This window comes from Aethalodelphis obliquidens, unplaced genomic scaffold, assembly GCF_003676395.1.
Source record: "Aethalodelphis obliquidens isolate GAN/ISIS:26980383/991018 unplaced genomic scaffold, ASM367639v1 scaffold104, whole genome shotgun sequence".
Classification (NCBI taxonomy): domain Eukaryota; kingdom Metazoa; phylum Chordata; class Mammalia; order Artiodactyla; family Delphinidae; genus Aethalodelphis; species Aethalodelphis obliquidens.
The window spans coordinates 553,864-578,400 of record NW_020838048.1 but is presented as its reverse complement, the minus strand read 5'-3'; the positions used below and the strand labels follow the sequence as shown (position 1 = coordinate 578,400).

General features: G+C 45.2%; 1 protein-coding gene across 11 annotated transcripts in view; it reads left to right on the top strand.

Annotated features, from left to right (window-relative positions):
- MID1 (midline 1) overlaps positions 1–24,537 on the top strand; it is a 668,179-nt gene that overhangs the window by 528,992 nt on the left and 114,650 nt on the right. For 9 of the 11 annotated variants that reach the window (XM_027096545.1, XM_027096544.1, XM_027096543.1 and 6 more), the window contains one exon: positions 8,139–8,854. In XM_027096545.1, the coding sequence (XP_026952346.1) occupies positions 8,195–8,854 (660 nt within the window). In that variant the 5' untranslated portion in view covers positions 8,139–8,194. Of the gene's footprint in view, positions 1–6,028; positions 6,119–8,138; positions 8,855–24,537 lie in introns of those variants that run through there. The other 2 variants (XM_027096549.1, XM_027096551.1) reach the window with 2 other exon arrangements.

The window sequence follows — 24,537 nt, the reverse complement described above, 5'->3', positions numbered from 1 at the left end:
GACGAAGTCCTTGGGAATCACCCAGGCAGTGGCTGAGAGCCACCTGCTATCAACAGTTGACCACAGGCCACCCAGTGTTGGTATCCAAGTTTATTCTTTGGTCCAGTGACACATTGATTTCCCTCGTAGAGATGGTTTTCGGAGCTTACAAAGGGAGGGACTGAAAGTAAAATTATACGTGGCTAGAATGCATGTTCTTTTTCATATACTCCAAATTAGAAAAATTATTATCGTTGATGGAGTATGCAGACATGACATAGAATACACTGTGGGGAAGCATTGAGACATGGATTTGCCTTATGATTAAAACGTCAGCGTCTCCATTAAGAGACATTTGGAATAAAAAACTCAGGGATGACTTGCTGACAATTGAATATCTCCTTATTCTAGCGGGTGATTGAATTCATAGAAGGCACTTGGTCTGGAGATTCGTAATCCTTGGTCACCTCTTGATTATATGGGTAAAATTTCCATACTCCTGGGGTTTTGAACTGGAAAGTCTGCTCATTGACTTTGACCGTGGATTAAACCTGGCAATGCATGCCGTCCTCGCAGGGGTCCTAGATGTTTCTTCAAGGTGCAGGTCATAGCGGAAGTCAGGAGAGACTCCGAGCAATAAAGTTGTGCAATTGTAAAATGAGCTACCCAGCAGGATGGTGGCAAGCGTTGTGACAACCTAGGCAGGGGGTTAAATGTTTTCTGTGTATTGACTTGTCAGGTGAATAGTTTTGCCCTTTACTTCAAAGGAGGGGGCAAAAAAGATGAATCCAAGAGATATGAACACAGATATGAACCCTCTTAACTTCCATCTCCCTGGCCTATCACAGCGATGCATAAGGGCACCGTCCTGAGTTCAGCCATCTCCCTTCTCTAGCCTGAACCCTACACCTGGACTCTTGAAGTCCCAATGTCTTTCCTTTTCCACTGGGAACTTTCTCCTCCAATTTGTTTCCTTCCGTATCCTGTACCTTGGACAGAAGAAAGCCCTTCTCCCTCCGGGAAAGTCCTCATCCTGGAATGAGTGCTAGCTCAGGATGATGATACCTAGAGCCCAGAGGGAGCAAGGGGGCACCTGCCCAGGCAGCTGGATCAGCCATCACCATCCACCATCACCAGCCTTCACCATCACCTGGGTGCCAAGGTGCTGTCACCCCTACAGCCCTCGCCGCTAGCTCTCCCGCAGTCTTTCTGTTGGTCTCAAGTTTTGACTATGAATGTTACCTCCATATGAGATCGGAGTTTGTGCTCACTCATGCCTGCCTGTATCGGTCCCAGAGCTAATCTGAATCTTTTGAATGAATGATGAAAGAAGATAACTCATATAGCTTTAAACGTGAGTCTCATTACTGATCACTCTGTTGTGTACTAGGAAATACTATTTTCAAATCAATATTTTAGTTATTTTGTGAATAGGGTAGTTACTTTGTTTTGTGTTTTTCAGCTAAAAGCTTTACTTGGCTAATTGTAAACATGTCAGACATGTCACAGTATTTAATGAGCCATCTTTTAAAACATTTCTTCTTTGTTTAGTATGAAATCCCCAAATACAATAGTGGCCAGGGCTCTTTGGGCTTCTAGGAGGTTCGGCTGTCATTCTAAAAAAAACAGAAAACAAAAACAAGAAAATGAACATGAAACCAAAAAAAAAAAACTCACAAGGGTGAAAATGATTTGTGCTAGGAAGAAAAGCAAGGGCAGTTGCTAAGAGCAGAAAATGGTCCCATTTACTGGGTCTCTGGTACAGGAGGTGAGTGATAGGGAGTAAGGTTAAAGAAGCAGTTTGGGAGAAAGTTGGGCAAGGCTTTGAAAGAGGAGATCAGATGTCAGGACTCATACTTTGGGCAGCAGGGAGCTGCTCAGTGTTTTGAGCCTTTAAGAGAAGTGACCAGAAAAAGTTATGATGCCTGAAGCATGTTGCAAGGATGAAACTGAAAGACGAAAGGTTGGAGGTAATAAATCAAATTAGGAGATATTTTTGTGTGGGTTTTTTTTTTTGGTTTTTGTTTGTTCGTTTGTTTTTGGCAATAGTCTTGGAATGCAGTAGAGATCTAGATCAACACGGAGGCGGTGAGAACAGAGAAACCAGTCAAAGAACTACTAAGGTTTGACATTTACGTGTCTTGGCTAACGGTTTGGATTTGGGGGACGGAGAGTGTACAGTTTCCTATTGATTCTGTAACAAATTACCACAAACCTGATGGCTTGAAACAACACTGGCGGTCATCAGTCTGACACTGGTCTCACTGGGCTGTCATCAAGGTATCTGCAGGGCTGTATTCCGTTTGGAGGCTCTAGAGGATAATCTGTTTGTCTACCTTCTCTAGCTTCTGGAGGCTTCTCACATTCCTTGGCTTGTGGCCTCCTATATTCAAAGCCAGCAATAGCTTGTCAAGTCTCTTTCACGTGGCGTCATCTGACTCTACCCTTTTGCCTCCCATTTCCACATTTAAAGACCTTCGTGATTACGTTGAGTCCACCTGGACGGTCCAGGCTAATCCCCTTGTCTCAAGGTCAGCTGCTTGACAACTTTAAATCCATCTGCAACCTGAACTCCCCTTTGCCTTGTAACCTAAAACATCCACAGGTGTCGGGTATGAGGATGTGGCCAGCCTTCGGGGGGCCGTTATTCTGCCTGCCGTTATTCCCTGCCTAGGCTGTCACAACGCTTGCCACCATCCTGCTGGGTAGCTCATTTTACAATTGCACAACTTTATTGCATGGGAGCGCCATGAGGAGATAGCAGGAGGCCTGGGAGGCACAGGGGTTTGGGAGGGAAGCTGAGGAGTCCCATGAGATGCACGCTCTGAGTTGAAGCGCGTACAGTAAATGAAGCAAGGTACTGTCAGTGCTGAACTGAGATTCTGAAAAGAGATGGCGCTGCAAGACAGGAGCCTAGGTGTCAGAGAAAGCAGCACGTGGATCAAGCTGGATGGCTATTGGATGGAAGGCTGGCTGGCCCTTTTGAAAACACCTAGGCTTTGCTTAGCTGGAGGAGAGAGAGGAAAGTCAGAAAAGCCCCATCTCAGTGCTACACAGAATGAGGGGTGGGAGTGGAGGTAAAGGAGCAAGGGGCGACGTGTGGAAAATAAATATCCATTTACTCAGTTTCCTTTTTTTTTTTGCTTGTCTGTAAAGCTTTTGATTTCTCCATCAATATATTTTTAATTTTAATATATTTTATATTATATATATATTTATTTTTTTTTTTTTTTTGCGGTACGCGGGCCTCTCACTGTTGTGGCCTCTCCTGTTGCGGAGCACAGGCTCCGGACGTGCAGGCTCAGCGGCCATGGCTCACGGGCCCAGCCGCTCCGCGGCACGTGGGATCTTCCCGGACCGGGGCACGAACCCGTGTCCCCTGCATCGGCAGGCGGACTCCCAACCACTGCACCACCAGGGAAGCCCTCAGTTTCCATTTTAAAGAAGTGCTTTCCTTCGACGTCTTGAATCTATAAGAAAGTTTCTTGAAAAGATGTCTGGTGCCCAGTGCTTCCGAGCTTCCAGAGCTTAACTGCATCCTGTGACCAAAGCCTTGGCTGCTGAGGGATGTGATTGGAGTGAATTGGAGGGAACATCTGTGGACACTCACGACCAGGGACACACAGCTAATAGCAGAGCTGCAGATCATCCTGCATTATCTGGCCACCCATGCAACTCTCTCCTCTCATTCACTGTTCTGTGCCCTGTTCTGAACCACAAACGGTGGACGAGTAGAGGTGTGAGCTGTGAATTGTTTCTGTCCCCAGTTTGTTGCGAGGCTTCCCATGATGACCAACATCCTCCTCTGAATGAGAACCAATCAGCCCATTCAGAAAAATGTTGAGCTATAGCATTTCCTGACAATGATATGCACGTGTGATTTCCTTCCATTGTAGTGAAAGCTAAGAATCTCCCTCTCTCCCTCTCTCCCTCTCTCCCTCTCTCCCTCTCTCCCTCCCTCCCTCCCTCCCTCCCTCCCTCCCTCCCTCCCTCCCTCTCCCTCCCTCCCTCCCTCTCCCTCCCTCCCTCCTAACTTTTGGCACACAATCTACCCCTACTCTCACACCTCTGTGTGCTTGGTGAAACCCCTGTTCATCTTGAAAACCCACGTGCGTGTTGCCTCCTTCAGGAAGCTTCCCCATTCTCTTCTCCCCCAGTCTTTGGCGCGTGTCTTTTGTCATGCTGGAAAACCATTTGTTTGTATGTTCTCTCCCCTGATAGACCAGAAGATCGCTGTGAGTAGGCGGGGCAGGTGTTACCATTGCTTGTCCCGGGACTCAGCACCTAGAGGGACTTCAGTATTTGGTGAAAGAATGAATGGCATTTTCATTTCTCAAAAAAAGATTTTAAAGAAAGCTAGAAAATAAACCATGCTATTTTTTTTTACGGTGGGAGAATGGCATGCATGCTTAGTAATTTATTGTTGAGTAGTTTAACAAGAATATTGCTACCATGGCAAAATCTGGATAAAAGTAGTAAAAATGAGATCCGCTGCAGATATCAAATCAAAATCCCTTCCTTTCTGGCAGCACAGAGGCCAAAGTTTAAGAAAATTGGCTCAACCTCACTTTGCATCTAGATATTTTGTCATCACTTAATAGAATTAACCAACATTTACAGCGTAGAGACTTGCATAAAGCCCCACGCCAAGTGCTAGGGCAATAAAAGAAAAAAGGTCCAATTCTGAGCAGCTGCTCTTAAATCATTCTTACGTAAATTGCCCCTGAGCACTTGACTCACATCGTGTCCATTGATGTCAGGGTGAAATCCCATCGCATGGCATTTCCTGTTAGCACTCGAAACTTGTACACGCTTGTCGAAGTCTCACTCTCCCGGTGTGGCCGTTGTTGCCGGCGCAGCATTTTATTCATACTTCTTTGAGAGTGCTTTCCATTTCTCTTTTGGCTGGCTGGACATGTTTCTCTCTTCTGAAACACGGGTCAGCACAGTAAGCTCCGCACGCCAAATCCAGCTTGCTACCTGCTTTTTGTAAATATGATTCCATTGGACAGCCGTGATCTTTCATTTCTGCTTTTGCGTGCTACAGTGGCGAAATTGAGTAATTGCAGCAGAGAGTGTCTGTCCTGCAATGCCAAAGATATTTACTGTCTTGGCCTTGGTACAGAAACTTTGCTGACCTCCGTTCTCATATTTTTGAGAGATTCTTGAAAGCAAGGGTTATGTTTTATTCTTTTTGGGTTCGTCCCCAACATCAGTACTTTGTATTAACTCCACCAACGAATGTCCGAGTCTTACTGTGTGTGAGGCACTGTTCCCGGTGCTGGCTGTACATCCCTCAAAGAGCAAAACAGAGTCTCTGCTCTCGTAGAGCTGATATTCTAATGCTGGGGCCATGGGGAGAGACAGAGCAGTGAACAAACTAATACACTATGTCGGCGATGCACGTCATAGAAGAAAACAAACCGAGATGGGGGAAGAAGGGTTGCCGCGATGGGTGGGTGGGTGGTTGTGGTGGTCTTAGGGGAATCGCTTTCATGTGGGTTCACAGAGAAGGTGACATCGGAGCGGAGAGTCATTCCAACGACCTTGCCAAGGGGAGACAGGACGTGCGTGGCGTGCTTGAGGAATCACAAGGAGACCATGTGCCCAGAGCAGAACAAGGGGTAGCGTGGGAGGAAATGAGGTCACTGTCTGAGTCTGTGTTTTCTGGGGCTGGTTTTATTCTGGTGAATTTCTCCCTGAGTGAGATGGGAAACCCCTGGAGGGTAGAGCAGAGGCGAGGCAGGCTCTGTCGTGTTTTAACAGGCTCAGGCTTCCGAATGGAGGATAGACTGTGGGCGCGGGGTGGGGTGGGGGGGGGAGGGGCAAGACTGAGCAGAAGCCAGGAGACCATTTAGAAAAAATACTGCGATCATCCAGGTAGGAGAGGATGTTTGTTGGCTTCGTCCACGATCATAGAAAGGGGAAGAGGAGGAAGCCAGGAGCCAGCTCAGTGCTTGGTATTCGGTAAATGTCTCTTGAATAAAATGTCAGCATTTCCATCGGGGTCGGCAGCGTCATCACCTCTAGAAATTCTGATTGCACCGCTCCGGGATGGAATTCTAGCACCTGCCTAAAAATACAGTCGTCAGAACTCTCCAGGCATAGTTGACGCTCAGCCCCCTGTTGAGATCCATCGGTAGGTGTTTCTGTTTCACCTGAGAACGAAGCAGACCAAAGGGGCTACCTTTTTCCTTTACATGCTTCTGATGGGAAGTGAGAAGAAATTTGATGTAGAGAGAATTCTGTTTTTCCATGATGAACCAAAATGATGATTAATAGGTAAAACCTGTGCATTTCTTCCAAGCTATTTGTGTAGGAAGGGTTGGCCGGAACCAAGCGGGGCTGGTAAGTTTCTCACAACAGCAGCCCTGGGGTTTCCACTGTAGGTTGTGGAAAGATGAGAAACCTTTAATATTTCAAATCTCTGCTGCCCATTTATCCTTTCTTACGTAGTTAACATTAGCGGATGGCTGGAGAGGTCTTTAAGATGAAGCCAGCAGCCCTTTAAGTTGTAACAAGCTTAGCACATACTTTACACTTTTAATGATCAGTTACCGTTCAGTTGATAGCAAGATGAGCATTAGTTTAACCACAGCACCCCATGGTATTTCTGAGGGATGCTATTTCAGAGAGGGTCAGGGCATTCTAGAAATTGCGAATTTTGTAAATAAATGGAGGTGTGAATACAAAAAGGCTGATTGTCAGAATCACTAAACATAGCTTTGGATGTGAAGCCTTCCTATGAATCAGGCTGAGAAAATCCCCCCGGAGTGTGATTTGAACCTTGCATCTACTGGGTGAACTGCACGGTTCTCCCACAGCCCGCAGTGGGCTGCATCTAATATGCCTGTCACTGTTGCGCAGACCTCTGCTAATGGCCTTGAAAGGGAGAAGGTTCAAAGAGGCTTGGTTCCCAGGCCTGCTAATGAGCACGAGGCCTCTTCCCTCTTAATGAGCAGGGGTTTATGTGGGATTCTTTGCCCTCCTGTTTTGGAAGGGGAGGCAGGCGAGAGTTCACAAAAGCAGCAAGTCTTCCTGGCGAGGGGAGCGTGCAGCTGGGCCACCCGAAGGCCGCCTGGAGGGGAGCAACAAAGCTGCCGGAGGTCGTGCCCGGGCCAACGTGGCCCTGAGTGTGAGGCTGGACCTCCTGCTAGCCCGGCCTGTCGCTGGCGACAGTGACAAGCCCTTGATGGGAGATTTCAGCCCGGGAGGGCTGTGCAGGGTCTGTCGGCAGCCCTTGTAAATCTCCTCGGAGGAGTGCCACTGCCTTCAACTGCTTTCTCAACTGTAATCGTCCCCACTGTTACAACTTAGCAAATGAATATGGTAGCCACGAAAATCCTTGTTCTAATGAACTATGTCGTTATTAGTCATTGGTCCCCAAGCTCACCGCAGCCGCTGAAAAGGCCCCCAGATATTTTTCTTTGCTTCCCTCTGCCCACCCACGTCCCACCGCTGGATTAAACAATAGAATTATTCAGAAGAGTAACAAACGCATGCCAGAAACGTTGCCTTTATCACAATCATCTTTGTGAAAGTCACGGTTTTTTCTCGGGAATGTATTTTGGAAACTGACATCCCCTGCTGAAGCATTATCCTTACCCCTGAAATCACGCGTTTGATTTCATACACATTTCGTGCCCATTTCTACAATAAGTGCCCTTCTCCTTCTCTGAAGCCTGGTTCGGTTCGGCAGAGCAGAGGCCCTTAAAACACATATACTTAACATGTAAGTTCATAAATTCAAAGTTATGAAAGACTCCGTAGTTCATTAATTAATGTTTCTACATTTTCATTTTCAACACAAGGAAAACTTGGCCATGGCACCGTAAGATTATTGTGATTAGATATGGAAATTACAGTTTCAAAAACTTGCCAGTTTGGAGCGAGAACCTTTAAAGAACAAAATTGAAAAAAAAAAAAAATGCCGCTTTCAGTGACGGGAACCTTGAGGAAATGTTAGCTGGTCTGCGGGCTTAGGGTGTTTCCCCACACCCCCCATTTCCCCAGTGAATAGAGAGAGAATTATTTGGAATGTACACACATTTACCCTTCCGTGACCTGTGTTGGGAATTATTCTGAGATGTAGTCAAAGCTGACAGCCCCGCATGGCTGACCCCCCTCGCGCCTAATCAAATCTTACGTTCTGTTTCCAGATAGCTGATCAGCTTCCTTGGATTTTGCTGATGACCCAGGAGAGCTTTGCCTGAAGATGGAAACACTGGAGTCGGAGCTGACCTGCCCTATTTGTCTGGAGCTCTTTGAGGACCCTCTTCTGCTCCCCTGCGCACACAGCCTCTGCTTCAACTGCGCCCACCGCATCCTGGTGTCACACTGCGCCACCAACGAGTCCGTGGAGTCCATCACTGCCTTCCAGTGCCCCACCTGCCGACATGTCATCACGCTCAGCCAGCGAGGTCTAGACGGGCTCAAGCGCAACGTCACCCTGCAGAACATCATCGACAGGTTCCAGAAAGCTTCGGTGAGCGGGCCCAATTCCCCCAGCGAGACCCGCCGGGAGCGGCCGTTCGACGCCAACAGCATGACTTCGGCCGAGAAAGTCCTCTGCCAGTTCTGTGACCAGGATCCTGCCCAAGACGCCGTGAAGACCTGTGTCACTTGCGAAGTGTCCTACTGTGACGAGTGCCTGAAAGCCACTCACCCGAACAAGAAACCCTTTACGGGCCACCGTCTGATTGAGCCCATCCCGGACTCGCACATTCGGGGGCTGATGTGCCTGGAGCACGAGGATGAGAAGGTGAATATGTACTGCGTGACCGATGACCAGTTAATCTGTGCCTTGTGTAAACTGGTCGGGCGGCACCGAGACCATCAGGTGGCAGCTTTGAGTGAGCGCTATGACAAATTGAAGGTTAGTCCGATCCGCCTTAAGCCGAACCCCTTTCTGCCAGCAAATGTCATGGAAAGAAAAAGTATATTCACTGCTAGCTACGTGGCAGGTGAAGGTTTTCTCTTCGCCTTTGTTATCTGATTCGTTATAGCACGTCTTTTTGGCAGCCTAGCCGTGTTACACAATAAGGGTGTCTTGTAAAAGTTGACTGCCGCTTGTAATGTTAGCGTTGTCAAGGTGAGGGCGAATTCTGAAAAATCTGGATCATTTTCAATCCTTGCAGTTGAGAGAGAGCGAGAGAGAACGAGAGCGTGCGCGCGTGGGAAGGAATGGCGGATGAAATCTGGGTTTGGGCATTTTGGGGGCGTTTACTTTCCTTACTCATCAGGGAAAACTCATTTCACTTGCATCGTACCTGTATCTAGTTACTGCCCAAACAGAAGAATAGAAGGAGAAATGCCTATAGCAAATGTGGGATTTTAGAGGACACGTGACCTTTTATTCCTTGTGTAAATGATATCCAGCGTATCGGTGAAGTAGAGTGTCCCGATCGTCTCGGGTTTCACGAAAGAATTCCTTTGCGTGGAGGCTTTTTATGCCATAAGGTTACAGGCAAGAATGTTTGAACTTCACTTTTAACATGAATTAGGAGCCAAACTCCACCTCAGGGAATGATAATTAATATGACTATACGTCAGATTTTAAAAATCACTCTAGATATGGAGAGAAGGCACCAGGGAAGAAATAAGGCAGGCCTCCAGGTGTCTGTTCATCTGCGGGCGACGGTGGGTCTAATTATTGCAAACTCAGCCGAGAGAGTTTGCTCTGATCATGAGACGCTCTGTCTGCTCCGTTCCCCAGCTAATTTTAGGTAACAAGATGCCAATTAAAAGGAAAGGAAGTATAAATTAAGAGCTTTGCGTCAATATGTACCGAAGTCCTTCCTCTCAGGACAAACACACACTGTGTTGAGCAAACAAAATGAATCACATGATCAAAAGTATTACCGCTCAGAGCTCATCACCACGTCTCACAAATGGTTCCTATCACTTCTCAGCGCTGATGGGGGCTTGTGTTTACCAGGACCACGTAGTTTCTTTGGGGGATGCTGGGATGAATGCGCCACATCTGTGATGTAGTGGCTGTTTCTTGGTATGCTGAGGGAGTTTGGCATGCCGAAGTGAATCCTTGCTTCCAGATGTCACTTGGGGGACAAAAGCATGACCTGGGCAGCATGCCTCACTCAGAGTGAGGTGACTAGTATAAAACCATCTTTAGAAAGCTGAGCCAGAGGACCGAGGTGATACAGACAAGGGAAGACAGATGCTGCCTGGTTTCCTAGTGTCGCGCACGAAGGTAGCCAAAAACACACCTCCAGAGTTCTTAATGGCAAAGGCAGTGCGTGTGTGAATTGTGCTGCTAGAACAGATTCTTCCGGGATTGCTGTGGCTATCAAATTTTAGAAACCAAGGTGATCCCTCCACCTTTTTTGGTGGGGGACGGAATATTTAGGATGATTGAACATAGGTGGGTTTTTTTCCTTTTTTTTAAAATTGAAGTATGGTTGATTTGCAATGTTGTGTTAGTTTCAGATGCACAGCAGAGTGATCCAGTTATATATTTTCTTTTTCAGATTCTTTTCCCTTTTAGGTTATTACAGAATATTGAGTAGAGTTCCTGGTGCTATACAGTACGTCCTTGTCGGTTACCTATTTTATATATAGTAGTGTGTATCTGTTAATCCCAAACTCCTCATTTATCACCCCCCCATGACCACCTTTCCCCTTTGGTAACCGTAAGTTGCTTTTCAAGGACCTAGGTGTTTTTGCTTTCCGAAATGTAAAGCTGCCAGATCGGTTTTCTTATTCAAAAAACGTTCCTTCAGTTGGCTTGACACTACCTTTAATGACCGTTTGTCAAAGCACCACAATGAGGTTCCGTATTCAGCAGCTCCCAGACTTGATATTTAAACCTGATCCTCGAGTTCTTCTCATGACTTGTGTACCATCACAGAGGAGTTCTTAGTTATTTACATCTCCAAATTTTAGAGGAGACACTTTTAATGCCCTAGCCATTTTTGTGATGAAAATGAAACTCTTCAATTAAGAGCCCTGCACACTTGTCTAATCAAGCCAGTGGGTTAGCGGTCATTTTATACTGTTACCGGGAGGGCCTGAGCATTAATGATCTAGTGGATTTTATCTTCTAATTACAGAAATAGAAGCATATAAACAGCACCCAGTGCACCAAAAAACACTTATAGCTGCTCGACAAAATATGCTTATAAGTATTTATTTACAGCCATTTCACAAAATGTGCTTATGAGCATTTAAACAAATAACATGCTAGCACAGCCTGTTTGTTCTAAAACATGCCACTTAGGTTAGAATTTTAAAAAATCACAGAATAGATGACATTTGGGTGCCTATGGTACTTCAAAACCTAAGTACAATATAAACATAGAATTTTTGAAGAAAGCAATAGCATACTGAAAGGACCAAAACCAAGAAAGGGTATTTTTGTTAATTACTTTGATCTGAAAAAGTAAATGTGTTTTTTTTTCTTTTGGTTTATTAGCCATTTTTTTAAATGTCTTCATTGGAGTATAATTGCTTTCCAATGGTGTGTTAGTTTCTGCTGTATAACAAAGTGAATCAGCTATACGTATACGTATATCCCCATATCCCCTCCCTCTTGCGTCTCCCTCTCACCCTCCCTATCCCACCCCTCCAGGTGGTCACAGAGCACCGAGCTGATCTCCCTGTGCTATGCGGCTGCTTCCCACTAGCTATCTATTTTACCTTTGGTAGTGTATATATGTCCATGCCACTCTCTCACTTCGTCCCAGCTTACCCTTCCCCCTCCCCATGTCCTCAAGTCCATTCTCTACGTCTGTGTCTCTATTCCTGTCCTGCCCCTAGGTTCATCAGGTAAATGTGTTCTTTTAATGTATTTTCCTGAGGCTTTAGCATCTCGTACAGAAATGGATTTGTGATGATGTGGAAACGCAAAGCATGTAGGAATTTGAGGATGCTTTCATTGATAACATGATAGATTTGTTTTAGTTAATTGAATATGTAAGGATTCAGGTGTCTGCTGTTTGAAAATGTTTTTTTTTTTTACTTCTGTTAGTAAAAGTCCATTATTTGAAGAGGGGGAATTCTGCAGTGATTATGAAGAAGAATTATTTCTTGCAATAACACTCAACTTTGAGGGACATTTTTTGCTCACATGAACTCTCAGTGTACGTGTGTTGATATAGAGGATTGGAATATACTTTTGTACGTTACACCTTTTTTTCTAGACACAAAGGGAAAAAAACATTTAAAAATTCCAGCATGTAGAATTCATGCAAGCAAAATCTTTCACATCATTTGAAATAGCATCAGGAATCTAATGCTTTCAGAAACTATGCATTGGGAAGTACTCTTAAAATATTGCAGCAAAGAGAAAACTAACCCAGCATTTCCTGAACTCTGTTTTAAGATAAAAAGAGAAAAGTCTTCCTGACAAATGCATAAGTCTCTAAATGGAGCATATCATAATGTGCACCTTTTCACATCATTTTGATTGAATTTTAAGAAGCCTCTCAGTCCTCCAAACTTGGATCAAAAGTTTGATCTGTGAACCACATAACATGTAAGAGAATTTAATAGAACGCGTTCCGGAGTTTTCGAGGAATTACGATGCAGTAATTTCTTTTCCTCTGTTCCAGCATACAGTGTTGGAGCTCTTGTTTCTTTCCTCTAGTTACACCTATAAAAATACACAAACCAAGAAAAACTGACCTTTCCTTGCCCTTCAATTTCAGCATAGTCAGACTTCAAGTTAGCTGAAACTGAAGTTGCAAATCATTGTTTTGCTTTTCTGACTCTAATTGGCCTTCTGTTGGCCTAGGGAGTTTATTTGTTAAAAAAAAAAAAAAAAAAACCCTTTCAATGGATCATCCCATTGTAATTTTATAATAGTTTGATAAAGGTTCCAATTAAATCTCAGCCTTCCTGTGTAGCCCTTCTCATCTGGAGGTGAAGACATGGGATTTCACTCTTCAGTGTCATTTATAGATCATAAGGGTCTATATTTTTTAAAGTCTTGTACTTTATTTGCCGTTGGGGAAGTTGTAAGTAGATACTGAGCTAGACTTTTTCCTTTTTCCGAGTTTCTATAGGTCGTTTCTTCTCTGAAAATAGTAGCCGGTTTAGTGCAGGTTCCAGTGAAAGGGTGTGTGTGTTGCATACATATGTGGATAGAGGCCAGGGTTGCTGCTGCATCCTACAGGGTGCAGGATGGGTGCTCCCACATAGACTTGTCTGGTCCCAAATCTCAATAGTGCCCAGGCTGAGAAACCTTCATCTGTGAGAATTTAGTGTGTGTCACCGTATGAATTTGCCACGACTGCCACAACAAGGAACCACAAACTAGGTGGCCTAAAGGAAAGAAATGTATTGTCTTACAGTTCTGGGGTCCAGCAGAGTTGATTCCTTTTGAGGGCTGTGAGGGAAGAGCGGATTCTAGGCGCCTCTCCTTGGGTTGTAGGTGGCTGTCTTCTCCCTGTGTCTCTTCACATGGCATTCTCCCGCTGTGCCTGTCTTTGTGTTCAGATTTCCCCTTCTTGGCATAATTTTTTTTTTTTTTTTCCTGGCCGTGCCGCGAGGCATGCGGGATCTTAGTTCCCCGACCAGGGATGGAACCCAGGCCCCCTGCAGTGGAAGCGCAGAGTCTTAACCACTGGACCGCCAGGGAAGCCCCAGATTTCCCCTTCTTAAAAGGACACCAGTCACATTGGATTAAGGGCCCACTTTAGTACAGTATGATCTCATCACAGCCAGTTAGAGCTGCAATGACCTTATTCCTAAATAAGGTTCCATTCTGAAGTATTTGGGATTAGGACTTCAACATGTGAAATTTTAGGGGCCACAGTCCCACCCGTAACAGTCACTCCAGTGTATACCTAGTTACCCAGTCAGCTGAACGCACGCTATGTCCCCCTCAAGAATCTAAGCACCCTGAGTTAGGCAGAGACCTTTGGCTCTCACTGTACCATCACCCACCTAAGACTGACCACAGGGTCTTGCAGATAATGAATTCCCAATAGATACTTGTCAGCGGCTTCACTGATGATCAGCTGTTAACACTACGTGGAAACTTAAATTCCATTCCTAATAATGTTGCAGATACTCATCCGTAAACACGATAAAGAATTCTATAAGAGAATTTCTAAATGAGAGCACAGCCAGGTATTACATTATATTTTATCCAGCTGGATGTGAATCATTATTTTGGTCTGTATTGCATTTCACTGGTTTAAATTTAATGGTGTGAATTTTGATAAACTAGATCTCAAATACTCGTAGAACAACTCACCTTTGTTTTATGCGCCTATGTGATGGACACTTGATAGATCCATTGTACCTACCATTTCCTTTATCCTCCCATTACCCGTATTTGACATATGGGTTTTTATTTATTTTTTTAATTTATTTTTGGCTGCGTTGGGTGTTCGTTGCTGCGCGCGGGCTTTCTCTAGTTGGGGCGAGCGGGGCCTACTCTTCGTTGCGGTGCGTGGGCTTCTCATTGAGGTGGCTTCTCTTGTTGTGGAGCACGGGCTCTAGGCACGTGGGCTTCAGTAGTCCTGGCACGTGGGCTCAGTAGCTGTGGCTCGCGGGATCTAGAGCGCAGGCTCAGTAGTTGTGGCACATGGGCTTAATTGCTCCGCAGCATGTGGGATCTTCCTTCCCTGGCCAGGGCTTGAACCCGTGTCCCCTGCATTGGCAGGCGGATTCTTAACCACTGCGCCACCAGGGAAGCCCTGACATATGGGGTTTTTTGAGAGGTCACGCAAAAGTAAGTTAATATATGCTGCATAAATGAAGGCAATATGAACAGAAACGGTCTCTCTCCTTCACGGAGCTTAAAGTTTAGCAGAGAGTGCCAGTGGGTGAACATTTCCTCTGGTGGTGGTGGAAGGAGGCACACTGCCCAAAGCAGGGACGACACCAACCCCAGACCTGAGAGATGGAGAAAGGCTTCCTGGAATAAGGGCCATTTCACCTACCATTGCCAAGCTGTTTATTAGAAAACAATGTTGAATTTACTAGATGTCCGTGGATTGTTTGGTATCATTCTTTTTTTATTTTTCCCACTTACCACATCCCTTGTGCAACCCCTGTATCTTTTTTCAGACTAGTTCACAGTAATTCTAGGCTAGATTTTAATCTAACATGTAGATATCTTATGACATTTTGTCACACGATGCCACTGGGGATATGTGAACTTCAGACACATGTCTTCCAAAATGTTTTGGTTATATGAGGTCTCACCAGTTCCAACTGGCCCCTTCAAATTGTGATTCTGCTTGTGCTTATTTCACGGGAACATTTCTTTAGTCTGCAATATATTTTTTAAAACTTCCCATGTGATGAAATACAGTTTCCAAATATTTGTCAAATATGTTAAACCTATATTTTAATTTTCTTGGGTACAAACACTATTTATGATATATGGAGTAAAAGAAAACATCTCTAGGGATATGTTCTTAACAGTAAGTTTAAGGCTCCATCTTTCTCCTCTCTCCTTCTCATCTGCCTATTCCCCCTGAGGAGTCTCCTCTCCCTCCTTCAACTGCGGATAGGAATGTCTTATTGCCTGATGATTTATTGTTATTGGAATCATTTTTGAGAAGCTCAGAGAGTTCTGGGATATGCACAGACAAGTACGCAAGGTACCTTTTAGTCACATGGCTGTGGAAACAAATGTAGTCTTTGAACCTGTTGCTTAGCTTAAGTTCCTCTGTAAAACAGGGCTACTAATGTACTTACTTGCGTAGAATCATGGAAAAACAAGATAAAATGTTTCATGTACCTCAGCCTTGCGCCTGGCAATATATTATAACGTAAAACTACTGTAAGAAACCAGGGGGTTAGAATGGCGTGATGGTTAAGGGTGGAATTTGGAGGCAGACCACCTGCCAATTATTTTTTTTTCTTTCTTAATTTTTATTTATTTATTTTTGGCTGTGTTGGGTCTTTGTTGCTGCGCACGGGCTTTCTCTAGTGGTGGCGAGTGGGAGCTACTCTTCGTTGCGGTGCGCGGGCTTCTCACTGCGGTGGCTTCTCTTGTCGCGGAGCACGGGCTCTAGGCGCGCGGGCTTCAGTAGTTGTGGCATGCGGGCTCAGTCGTCGTGGCGCGCGGACTTAGTTGCTCCGCGGCATGTGGGATCTTCGAGGACCAGGGCTCGAACTCGTGTCCCCTGCATGGGCAGGCGGATTCTTAACCACTGTGCCACCAGGGAAGGCCTGCCAATTATTTTTTAACCAGTGCTTGTCTTATTTGCTTGTGAGGTAAGAGTCCACGTTGTCGCTTTCATGGGCTTTGTAGTTCCGTGTCTCAAGCACCTGGCGAAGGGCGGGGGCGTGACAGTGAATAAATGCTTGTTGATGGCCAGGTGTGGGATTGATGGGTTAGAGGCGTGTTTCGGGATTCGGGGGAGGAAGAGCCAGCTCTGGGTTTGAGTAGACAAGAAACCGTGCTCCAGGGTGGTGGGCTCTAAGCCGCCGTGACAGATGGGTGGATTATGCATCAAAGAAGAAGAGCAAGGCGTTCCTCAGGAGTGAGGCCAGCAGAGACCTGTTGGCAGGAATCCGCAAGACAGTTTAGGGATTCTAGACAATGCTGGCTAGAGCCCAGGTTGCCGATGGAGCGGCCAGGAGGGAGGATGTCGGGAGAGTCTTGTTGGGGGAACCGAGTTTGAGTCTTTGAGTGCCAGGTTAAGGGTTTGGGGCAGTTTTCCTCTTCTTTATAGCGTAACACTGAAGGAGTTTGGTTTTTGTGAGAGAGGCTGACGTCATGTAGATTTTCTGAAGGCAAGGTCAAATGAGGATATCAGAAAGATTAGGGTCATCGTGTCCACAGAAGAAACAGAAGGGGGAAAAGATGTTCACATTACTTTAGATTTTGTGGTCTGTTTTTTAATGTGCAAAATGAAGTAGTGTCATAGGTCAAAACCTCCCACACTCAACAGAAACCTGCAAATAGGTTAAGAGTCAGTTCTTGTCCTTGAAGACCCAGGATCAATAGGAGTGGTCACTGATGAGTGGCTCTTGGGTCCAGACATAAATGTGATTCTTTTCCTGCTCCCCTAGTGCAGCGACATACTGGTGACCACGTGTCCTTATTTCTTCTGGCTTTTTGATCCACCTATAAGGAGGTTGCTGTTCAAGCCTCTGAACGCCTACCACAGACTTCAGGAATGTTTTAGAGCCGGATGCAGCATTGACGGGCGTGTTCTTGCATCCCCATTGCGCAGATGAGGAAATTGGGGCTGACAGTGGTAAGAGGGGTGAGCCCACGTCACCTGGGGAGAGGACTTTGAGCTAGGACTAGAACACAGTTTCCTGCTGCCCAGTTGTTCTGTGTCTCTTCGGCTACTTCTTCTCCAGCTAACAGTGCATTGCCTTTCAAGTGGTTCCGTCATTTCCGAGGTTTCCTTTGAGGTTTGGAGACTTAACTCAGCGATTTTACACACACAGCTGGCCGGGCTGTAGGCCACCATCACGGACGGTGGATGGTGCCTCTAGGGCCACCAGAAAAGCTGCCTTAAGATATCTCCACGCCAACATTTTCTCCAGTTGAGCCAGCGTAGACTGGGTTGTCTTGAAGGGCCAGATCTCATGCCAGGAGCTGAGTTCACACACATGGCCCCCAGGTGACCTTGGGGACACCTCAGAGGAAAGGAGATACTCGTGTGGAAACTAATGAATTGTCCTTGAAGCTTCCATGGGCTCACCGATTTCCCTCATAGGGTAATTTTTTTCCTGAATGTCTTAATATACAGTTAACTGCTTAATTTTATTTAAATATATAAAGTGGGTAAATGGTAAGTGAGGAGTATCTATTTGTGCATGGTATTTGAATTTAAGTTGAAAAGTTCTGAAAGAACACAATTCGTGTTGATCAGTCAGAGTTAAATCCTGCTAGGCTGTGATATTCAGAATTGTCTTTCATTCTCTATCACTGACAAATCATAAATTAGGTTCTTCTTAGAAAGGCTGGCAAATTTTTGGACACTGGATAGGTAAAATAATACGGAGAACACAAGTGGCCTGAGGAGGTGAATGTGGCTAAAGATCGGATATATTCTCAGTACGTGACATTCTGGAAAAATCTGATAAAACTATCAGTACACTTACAAAATCCACTTAAAACTTAATTCACTTTATGTTTCAGACTTTTGGGCACGATACTTAAGGACTTTGCCTACCCATGAGGATAGCTTTTAAGCTGACAGAGGAGAATACATTGTGCATTTCTCATCAGAAAAGAAAACGCTTGTAAAGTGCCTAGCCTTGTGATTGGCACATAGTAAACGTTCCACGAGCATGAGGTATTATTATATCTGGGCATTTACTGTTACAATAAAGGCTTCATTGGTGTAATCCGATCGTGGATTTCCTGACAGTATCATAAATTACTTAGTGGTTATAGGGTCTATTTGTGTTTCTGGCTGACATGGGAAATTTTGAACAACCCTCTGAGGAATTATAATTGGGTGGAAACTTTGATTTGTCCTTCTTTTTAAACCAAGCTAAGTAGTAAAATGGACTTTTAAGAAGCAGTGAGCGGTGGACTGAAAGAAATGGCTTTAAAAACGAGCAGCGTTTTGAAGTCCAGGGGGACGAGCTAGTCTTTCATGTTCCTGCTTTATTGGATGGAATCAGCACCCCAGGTGTTGACAGAGGACTCCAGCTGTTTCCGAGGAAAGAGAAGCTGGCATTCGGGTTTATGCCATGACTGTCACATTTCGACACAGATAAGACAGATGAGACAAATATAGGTGACATGACAGGCGGGCAGCCTGGGCCAATCACAAGCTCAGTTGGCCAGCTTTGCTTTTTGTTGTAGATTGCCTTGGGTGTGTGAACGAAGGATGGAGCAAGGCGGCCCTGGGCTCTGCGTTGGCAGCTGTCTCCCTTAGAATAGGAAGAAGGAGGGGTTTCACTGTTGGATGGGGCTGGGGGAGGAGGAAAGCTCTGAAGCGAAGGATCTTGTAGACAGAGGGGAAGGCCTTCGGGCCCTCCACTGTAGCGGCCCTGGGTGTTCTGTGCCATTGCGGCAGAATGGATAGAGCAACGTGGTCATCGTCTCCCTCCTCCCTTGTATCTCCTTTACTGCTTGCTGGGGAGAACAGTCAGGCAAATAACAGCTTTTATCCATGGGGATAGATTGGGTTCTTATTACTGAAACGATATGGAAAGCCTGAAAATCTTCTACCCCCTTTGTGTCTTTATAAATGATCTTCCCCATCTGCTTTGTCAAATTCTGCTTTGAAAGAAAGAAAGAGAGAGAGAGAGGAGAGGAGAGAAGAAAAAAAGAAAAGAAAAGAGGGGCTTCCCTGAAGGCACAGTGGTTAAGGATCCGTCTGCCAATGCAGGGGACATGAGTTCGAGCCCTGGTCTGGGAAGATCCCACATGCCGCGGAGGAACTAAGCCTGTGCGCCACAGCTACTGAGCCTGCGCTCTAGAGCCTGCGAGCCACAGCTACTGAGCCCGCGTGCTACAACTACTGAAGCCCACGTGCCTAGAGCCCGTGCTCCGCAACAAGAGAAGCCACCACAATGAGAAGCCCGCGCACGGCAATGAAGAGCAACCCCCGCTCGCCGCAACTATAGAAAACCTGCGCACAGCAACGAAGACCCAACACACAAAAATAAATATAAATAAATAAATAAATTTATAAAAAGAAAAGGACCCATATTTATTCACCTAAAGGATATTTGTGTTTAGCTAATGAGATAAGCCCTGGATAAACTCTGGGAATTCAGAAATGAGTCACAAAGACACGTCATTGCTTTCATGGTCTAGACATAATTATAACTGTGATAAGAGTATAGAAAAGGGTTATGAAAAGAGTCTCAATCCATGAGATAGTTTTTAATATGACTTATTGTCCAAAATTGCTGACTTACGTGTTGCTCTCTGGAAATTGCCTAATTCCAAAAGCCGAAGGGAAAACACATGTCAAGGAAAAGCAGTGTTCAGAGAGGACAACAGTGACATTCGCACCATGCATCCCTTTGCAGTGGCAGTCAGGGCAACATAGGAGGACTCCAGTCCGTGAAAAAATCTGGGCCAGACCCTTTCTTATTAAAGGTCCGCTGATCACGGGCTGAACTGCTAGCCGTTCTCACGTGCTTTCCTCAGAGGTCTCCGTTTCCTTCCTGACCGGGGCTCATAGGTCGGGTGCATATCCAGGCAAGGGAGCAGTTTATGTCATTTCCACTGTGGAAGGACCCATCTCTAGGAAGACGCTGTGAGAGGCCACTGGAGGAAAGGCTGTTGTGTGGCCAAGCCAGCTGGGGAGCTGGCTTTATCTGTTAGGGAATTTTTACAAACTTAGGTGTTAGGATGAACATGCTGGCCTGGTAGAGAGGTTTATTTCTCGGTCCTTTGACCCTTTATGTGGCTGTCCAGAGCTTAGCTGCTCTTCGTTGGTGGCGTCAGATTTAAGGCTGAGAGGAGTGAAACGGGCAGGCTTTCCGACTCATGCTCAGTATGGCCTATCGCTTCTGGAATATCGAGGAGACCCAAGGTCCCCATACAAACTCCACCCAGGAGGGAAGTGCTTTTCTTGCCCCTGGATTGCTGAATAAAGCACTGGAGGGTCCCGGCCGACGAGGATCTCACCCATTTATAGTGTTCAGCTCGTCAAATAAAGTGGTTCCAGTTTCTCTTTTATTCTAGAAATTCATCTGGAAACGTATTAGGCAAGGCCATCACGCTGCCTTTGTACCTCTAGAAAACAGTCGTGTAGGTCAGGGCTGTGGAGTGGTAAGGGAGGGAGATTCTCTTTCAAGATGCTGCTTGAAGTTGTTTTCAGATGTGGTTCAAGGGTATTTGCTTATTCAACACTGAGAACCAGCTATTACCAAGAGGAATAACTAGCATTTGTAAATCTCCACATTGACAGTTTGATCAGTATTATTTGATCCTTGGAACAGCCACGTGTCCCCTGCAAAAATATGGGAATGATAATACCTGCTCATTAGGGATCTTGGGAGGATTAAATGAGATAATATAGGTCCAAGTGTCTAGCTCAGTGTCTAGTGGGTGGGGGAAGCTCCTTAATCACTTGGAACGTGAGGTCATGGAAATTAAATAGCATTAACTATGGTTAGAGAAATCTGAGTTTGGGGGCTCAGACCCAGGGACCCCATCCTGCCCCGAACTAATCATCACCTATGATTAAGGCAGAAAGAACTATGGCCCAAACATGCCACACTTCAAAAAAGTAATGAGAAGGAAAAAGAGCTTGGGTGATGGAGAGACAAAGTGCTTTTGCCTTAACTTCTGACACAAGGGCTCCCTGGACTAAGCAAAGAAATTTCCTTTAAAGTGGTAACTAGATTGAAGCTGATCTATTTTCCATTCTAATACAAATAATGGAGTAAAAAATACAAAAATGAAATATGGAAATCCATGTGGAATAATTTTTATTTACTTACAGTAATGTTGAATTATTCAATATTCACTGGCTACTCTATACGTTAGTTTTAAATGAAGGAATGAATGAGTATCTGATGATCCCTAAATTCATTCCATCACTCGAAATGTGATGATTTATTTGCCGTGGTTAAAAATGTAAATTTAGCATCTTGGTCTATGAGTTTGACATTTCAAATCTCTTAAGAGACCTAAATGAATTCTTATTCATATTTAGTTATTTTTGGCAAAGCATGTACACAAGTGAAAATGGTCACCACGTGTTAGTCAATGAAAGGGTTTGGGGTCTGTTATCCGTTCCTCTCTCTAGGATTGCTTATCAGTCAGAATTGTAGGTTTAAATTAGTTTCTTAGACCAGAACGTCTCAAATATAAATGTACACAGGAAGTATACTTGGGGGTCTTATTAAAATGCAGGTTCTGATTCAGCAGGTCTGAGACAGGCTTGGAGTCTGATTTCACCTTGTGCCCTGGCCTTGCCATTTTAAATTTGTGTGAACTTAGGTTAAGGAAAAAAAAAACACAACTAACTTCTCCAAGACTTAGGTGTTCATCGGTGCAACAGAGGTATAATTGAGGATTAAACCCGGTAATGATTGACCCTTGGGAAGTCCAAGGTTCCTCTCTCCATTGCTATTCTCCGCTGAAGGCTTCTACCCCAACCCACAACTTATTTGCAAATTTTAAGCCTTCTCTGTAAGTTATAAAAACATTCTAGATTCTTCTAAGAAGTTAGACAATGTAAAGTCGATATAAATAAAAGTGGATAATCTTCCTCCTCAAGCTTTCTACCTCTTCCTCTACTAACTCCAGTTGATTCTTTTTTTGTTTTTAACATCTTTATTGGAGTATAATTGGTTTACAGTGGTGTGTTAGTTTCTGCTGTATAAGGAAGTGAATCAGTTATACGTATACATATGTTCCCATATCTCTTCCCTCTTGCGTCTCCCTCCCTCCCACCCTCCCTATCCCAGCCCTCTAGGTGGTCACGAAGCACCGAGCTGATCTCCCTGTGCTATGCGGCTGCTTCCCACTAGCTATCTACCTTACGTTTGGTAGTGTATATATGTCCATGCCTCTCTCTCGCTTTGTCACAGCTTACCCTTCCCCCTCCCCGGTTGATTCTTAAAGGACTAACTCTAGGCTCACCGAGGACTACTCTAGGTTAGCTTTTCATAAAATTCTCTAATCTCAGACATGCCATGTTGTCTTTACTACCCCTTCAGAATTACACTGCATTCCGTATTATTTTATAAACATTTCTGGGTTCAAGCCTTCCTGCCCCAACCATTTGTTCATTTCTCAAGCTCAGCGCCTGTATCCCGTAGTTCTTTGGTATCTGATTATTCATTTTTCAGTGACTAGAGCATTTCTAAAAGCTACAAGGTGTTTTCCAATTTTTTTTTTTTTTTGGGTGGGGTGTACGCGGGCCTCTCACCGCTGTGGCCTCTCCCGTTGCGGAGCACAGGCTCCGGACGCGCAGCCTCAGCGGCCATGGCTCACGGGCCCAGCCGCTCCGCGGCATGCGGGATCTTCCCGGACCGGGGCACAAACCCGTGTCCCCTGCATCGGCAGGCGGACTCTTAACCACTGCGCCACCAGGGAAGCCCTACAAGGTGTTTTATCAGTAGTAAATACTTGTAGAAACAAATGGAACAGCCCGTACTAATTTAATCAGACGATACAGTACAATTTGCCCATCAGGTAAAAAAGGAAAATCGTAGCCCACCAGCCATTCTTTTGAATTTTGAATACATAAGCAAGCAAAATATTGCCTTTTAGGTCTCTGCATTCATTTCTGAATCGACAAATTGCTCCCCAGTGATTTCTTTTGAGAAAGTATTATAGAGAGACCATTCGATTTTTAAAGACTTGAGTTCAGACAGAGGTGATGAAATATTTGTCATTCACAAGGGGCAGGATAAAATAATACTATATACATATATATATATGTATATAGTATGCATGTTTTTTATGTATATTTGTTTGTTCCCTGCTGCCTCAGAACAGTTGTCTTTAATTCCCCTTTGAGGCAGGATGATAAGAAATCATGAAGACCTCAGCGGGTAAACTTAGCAGCACACAATTGCCTTATTATGACAACTTGAAGGGCGAGGGGTATCTAGCGGATCAAGGCCGGGGATGCCGCGCAACATCCTGAATGCACAAGACAAGCCCCCGTGGCAGAGAATCGTGCGGCTCCACGTGTCAGTGGTGCTAAGGCTGGGATACCTGTAATTAACCAAAGCATCTTTGCCGGCAGTGCAAAGGGGAAAAGCTCAGCTTCACTCTCAGAGGCGTTGACTTGTTTGTGTGACCTCCAAAACCAAATCTGTTTTGAGACTAGAAGGCTCAGCCCTTGCAGAGTCCCCTCCCACCATCTGTGGACGCCCTGAGTGGCAGGCTGGCAGCCGCCTCAAGGCTGCGCACAGCAGGCTTCCTCCACCCCAGGCCCCCGCCCTGTCTTGAGCAGTCTGGGCCCGCCCATGCCGTCCTCCAGGCGGTTTCAGCAGTATTTCAACCTCCAAAGGCTTCTTAAATATTCTTTAATCCCTTCCCCAAATGTGAGTTAGGTGCACTTGATATTATCTCCTATGCCCCAGATTTCCTACTTGGGGCAGTTCACGATCAGGACTACCTTCCAGGGGTAGCCGTCTTCCAAAGGAACTGTTTATGTGTATATAGCTCTGCGTGTGTATCTGTGCAAAGCTGTAGATTCTCAGCCCCTCAAGTCAGAGACTTGGAATGGCATAAATCAAATGTGAGTCTTCAGTGCTGAGGCTGAAGTTATTTAGGCCTCGTTTCCAAGTGTTTGTTCCTGCCAGCAGATACTGTTTATTTCACAAGAAGTACACGTCTTGGAAGCCCCAAGCTGGAAGGGCCTTTGTTGTTGTCTAGTCCGGTGGATCTCGCCCTGGCTGCACAGAGATCACCTTGAACGGGGGCCCAGCCGGATGGAACAAGATCCTCTGGGGTGCAGCTCAGGCCCTGAGATTTTCCCCAAACTCCCCCAAGTGAATCATTCATTCATTCATTCATTCATTTATATTGAAGTATAGTTGATGTACAGTGTTGTGTTTCAGGTGTACAGCAAAGTGATTCAGTTATTCTAAGGTGCAAACTTGGTTGAAAAACGTCAGTCTTGCCCAACCTCTCAATCACAAATGGGGAGACTGAGGCGCAGATGAGTTTCTAAAGGCAGGAGT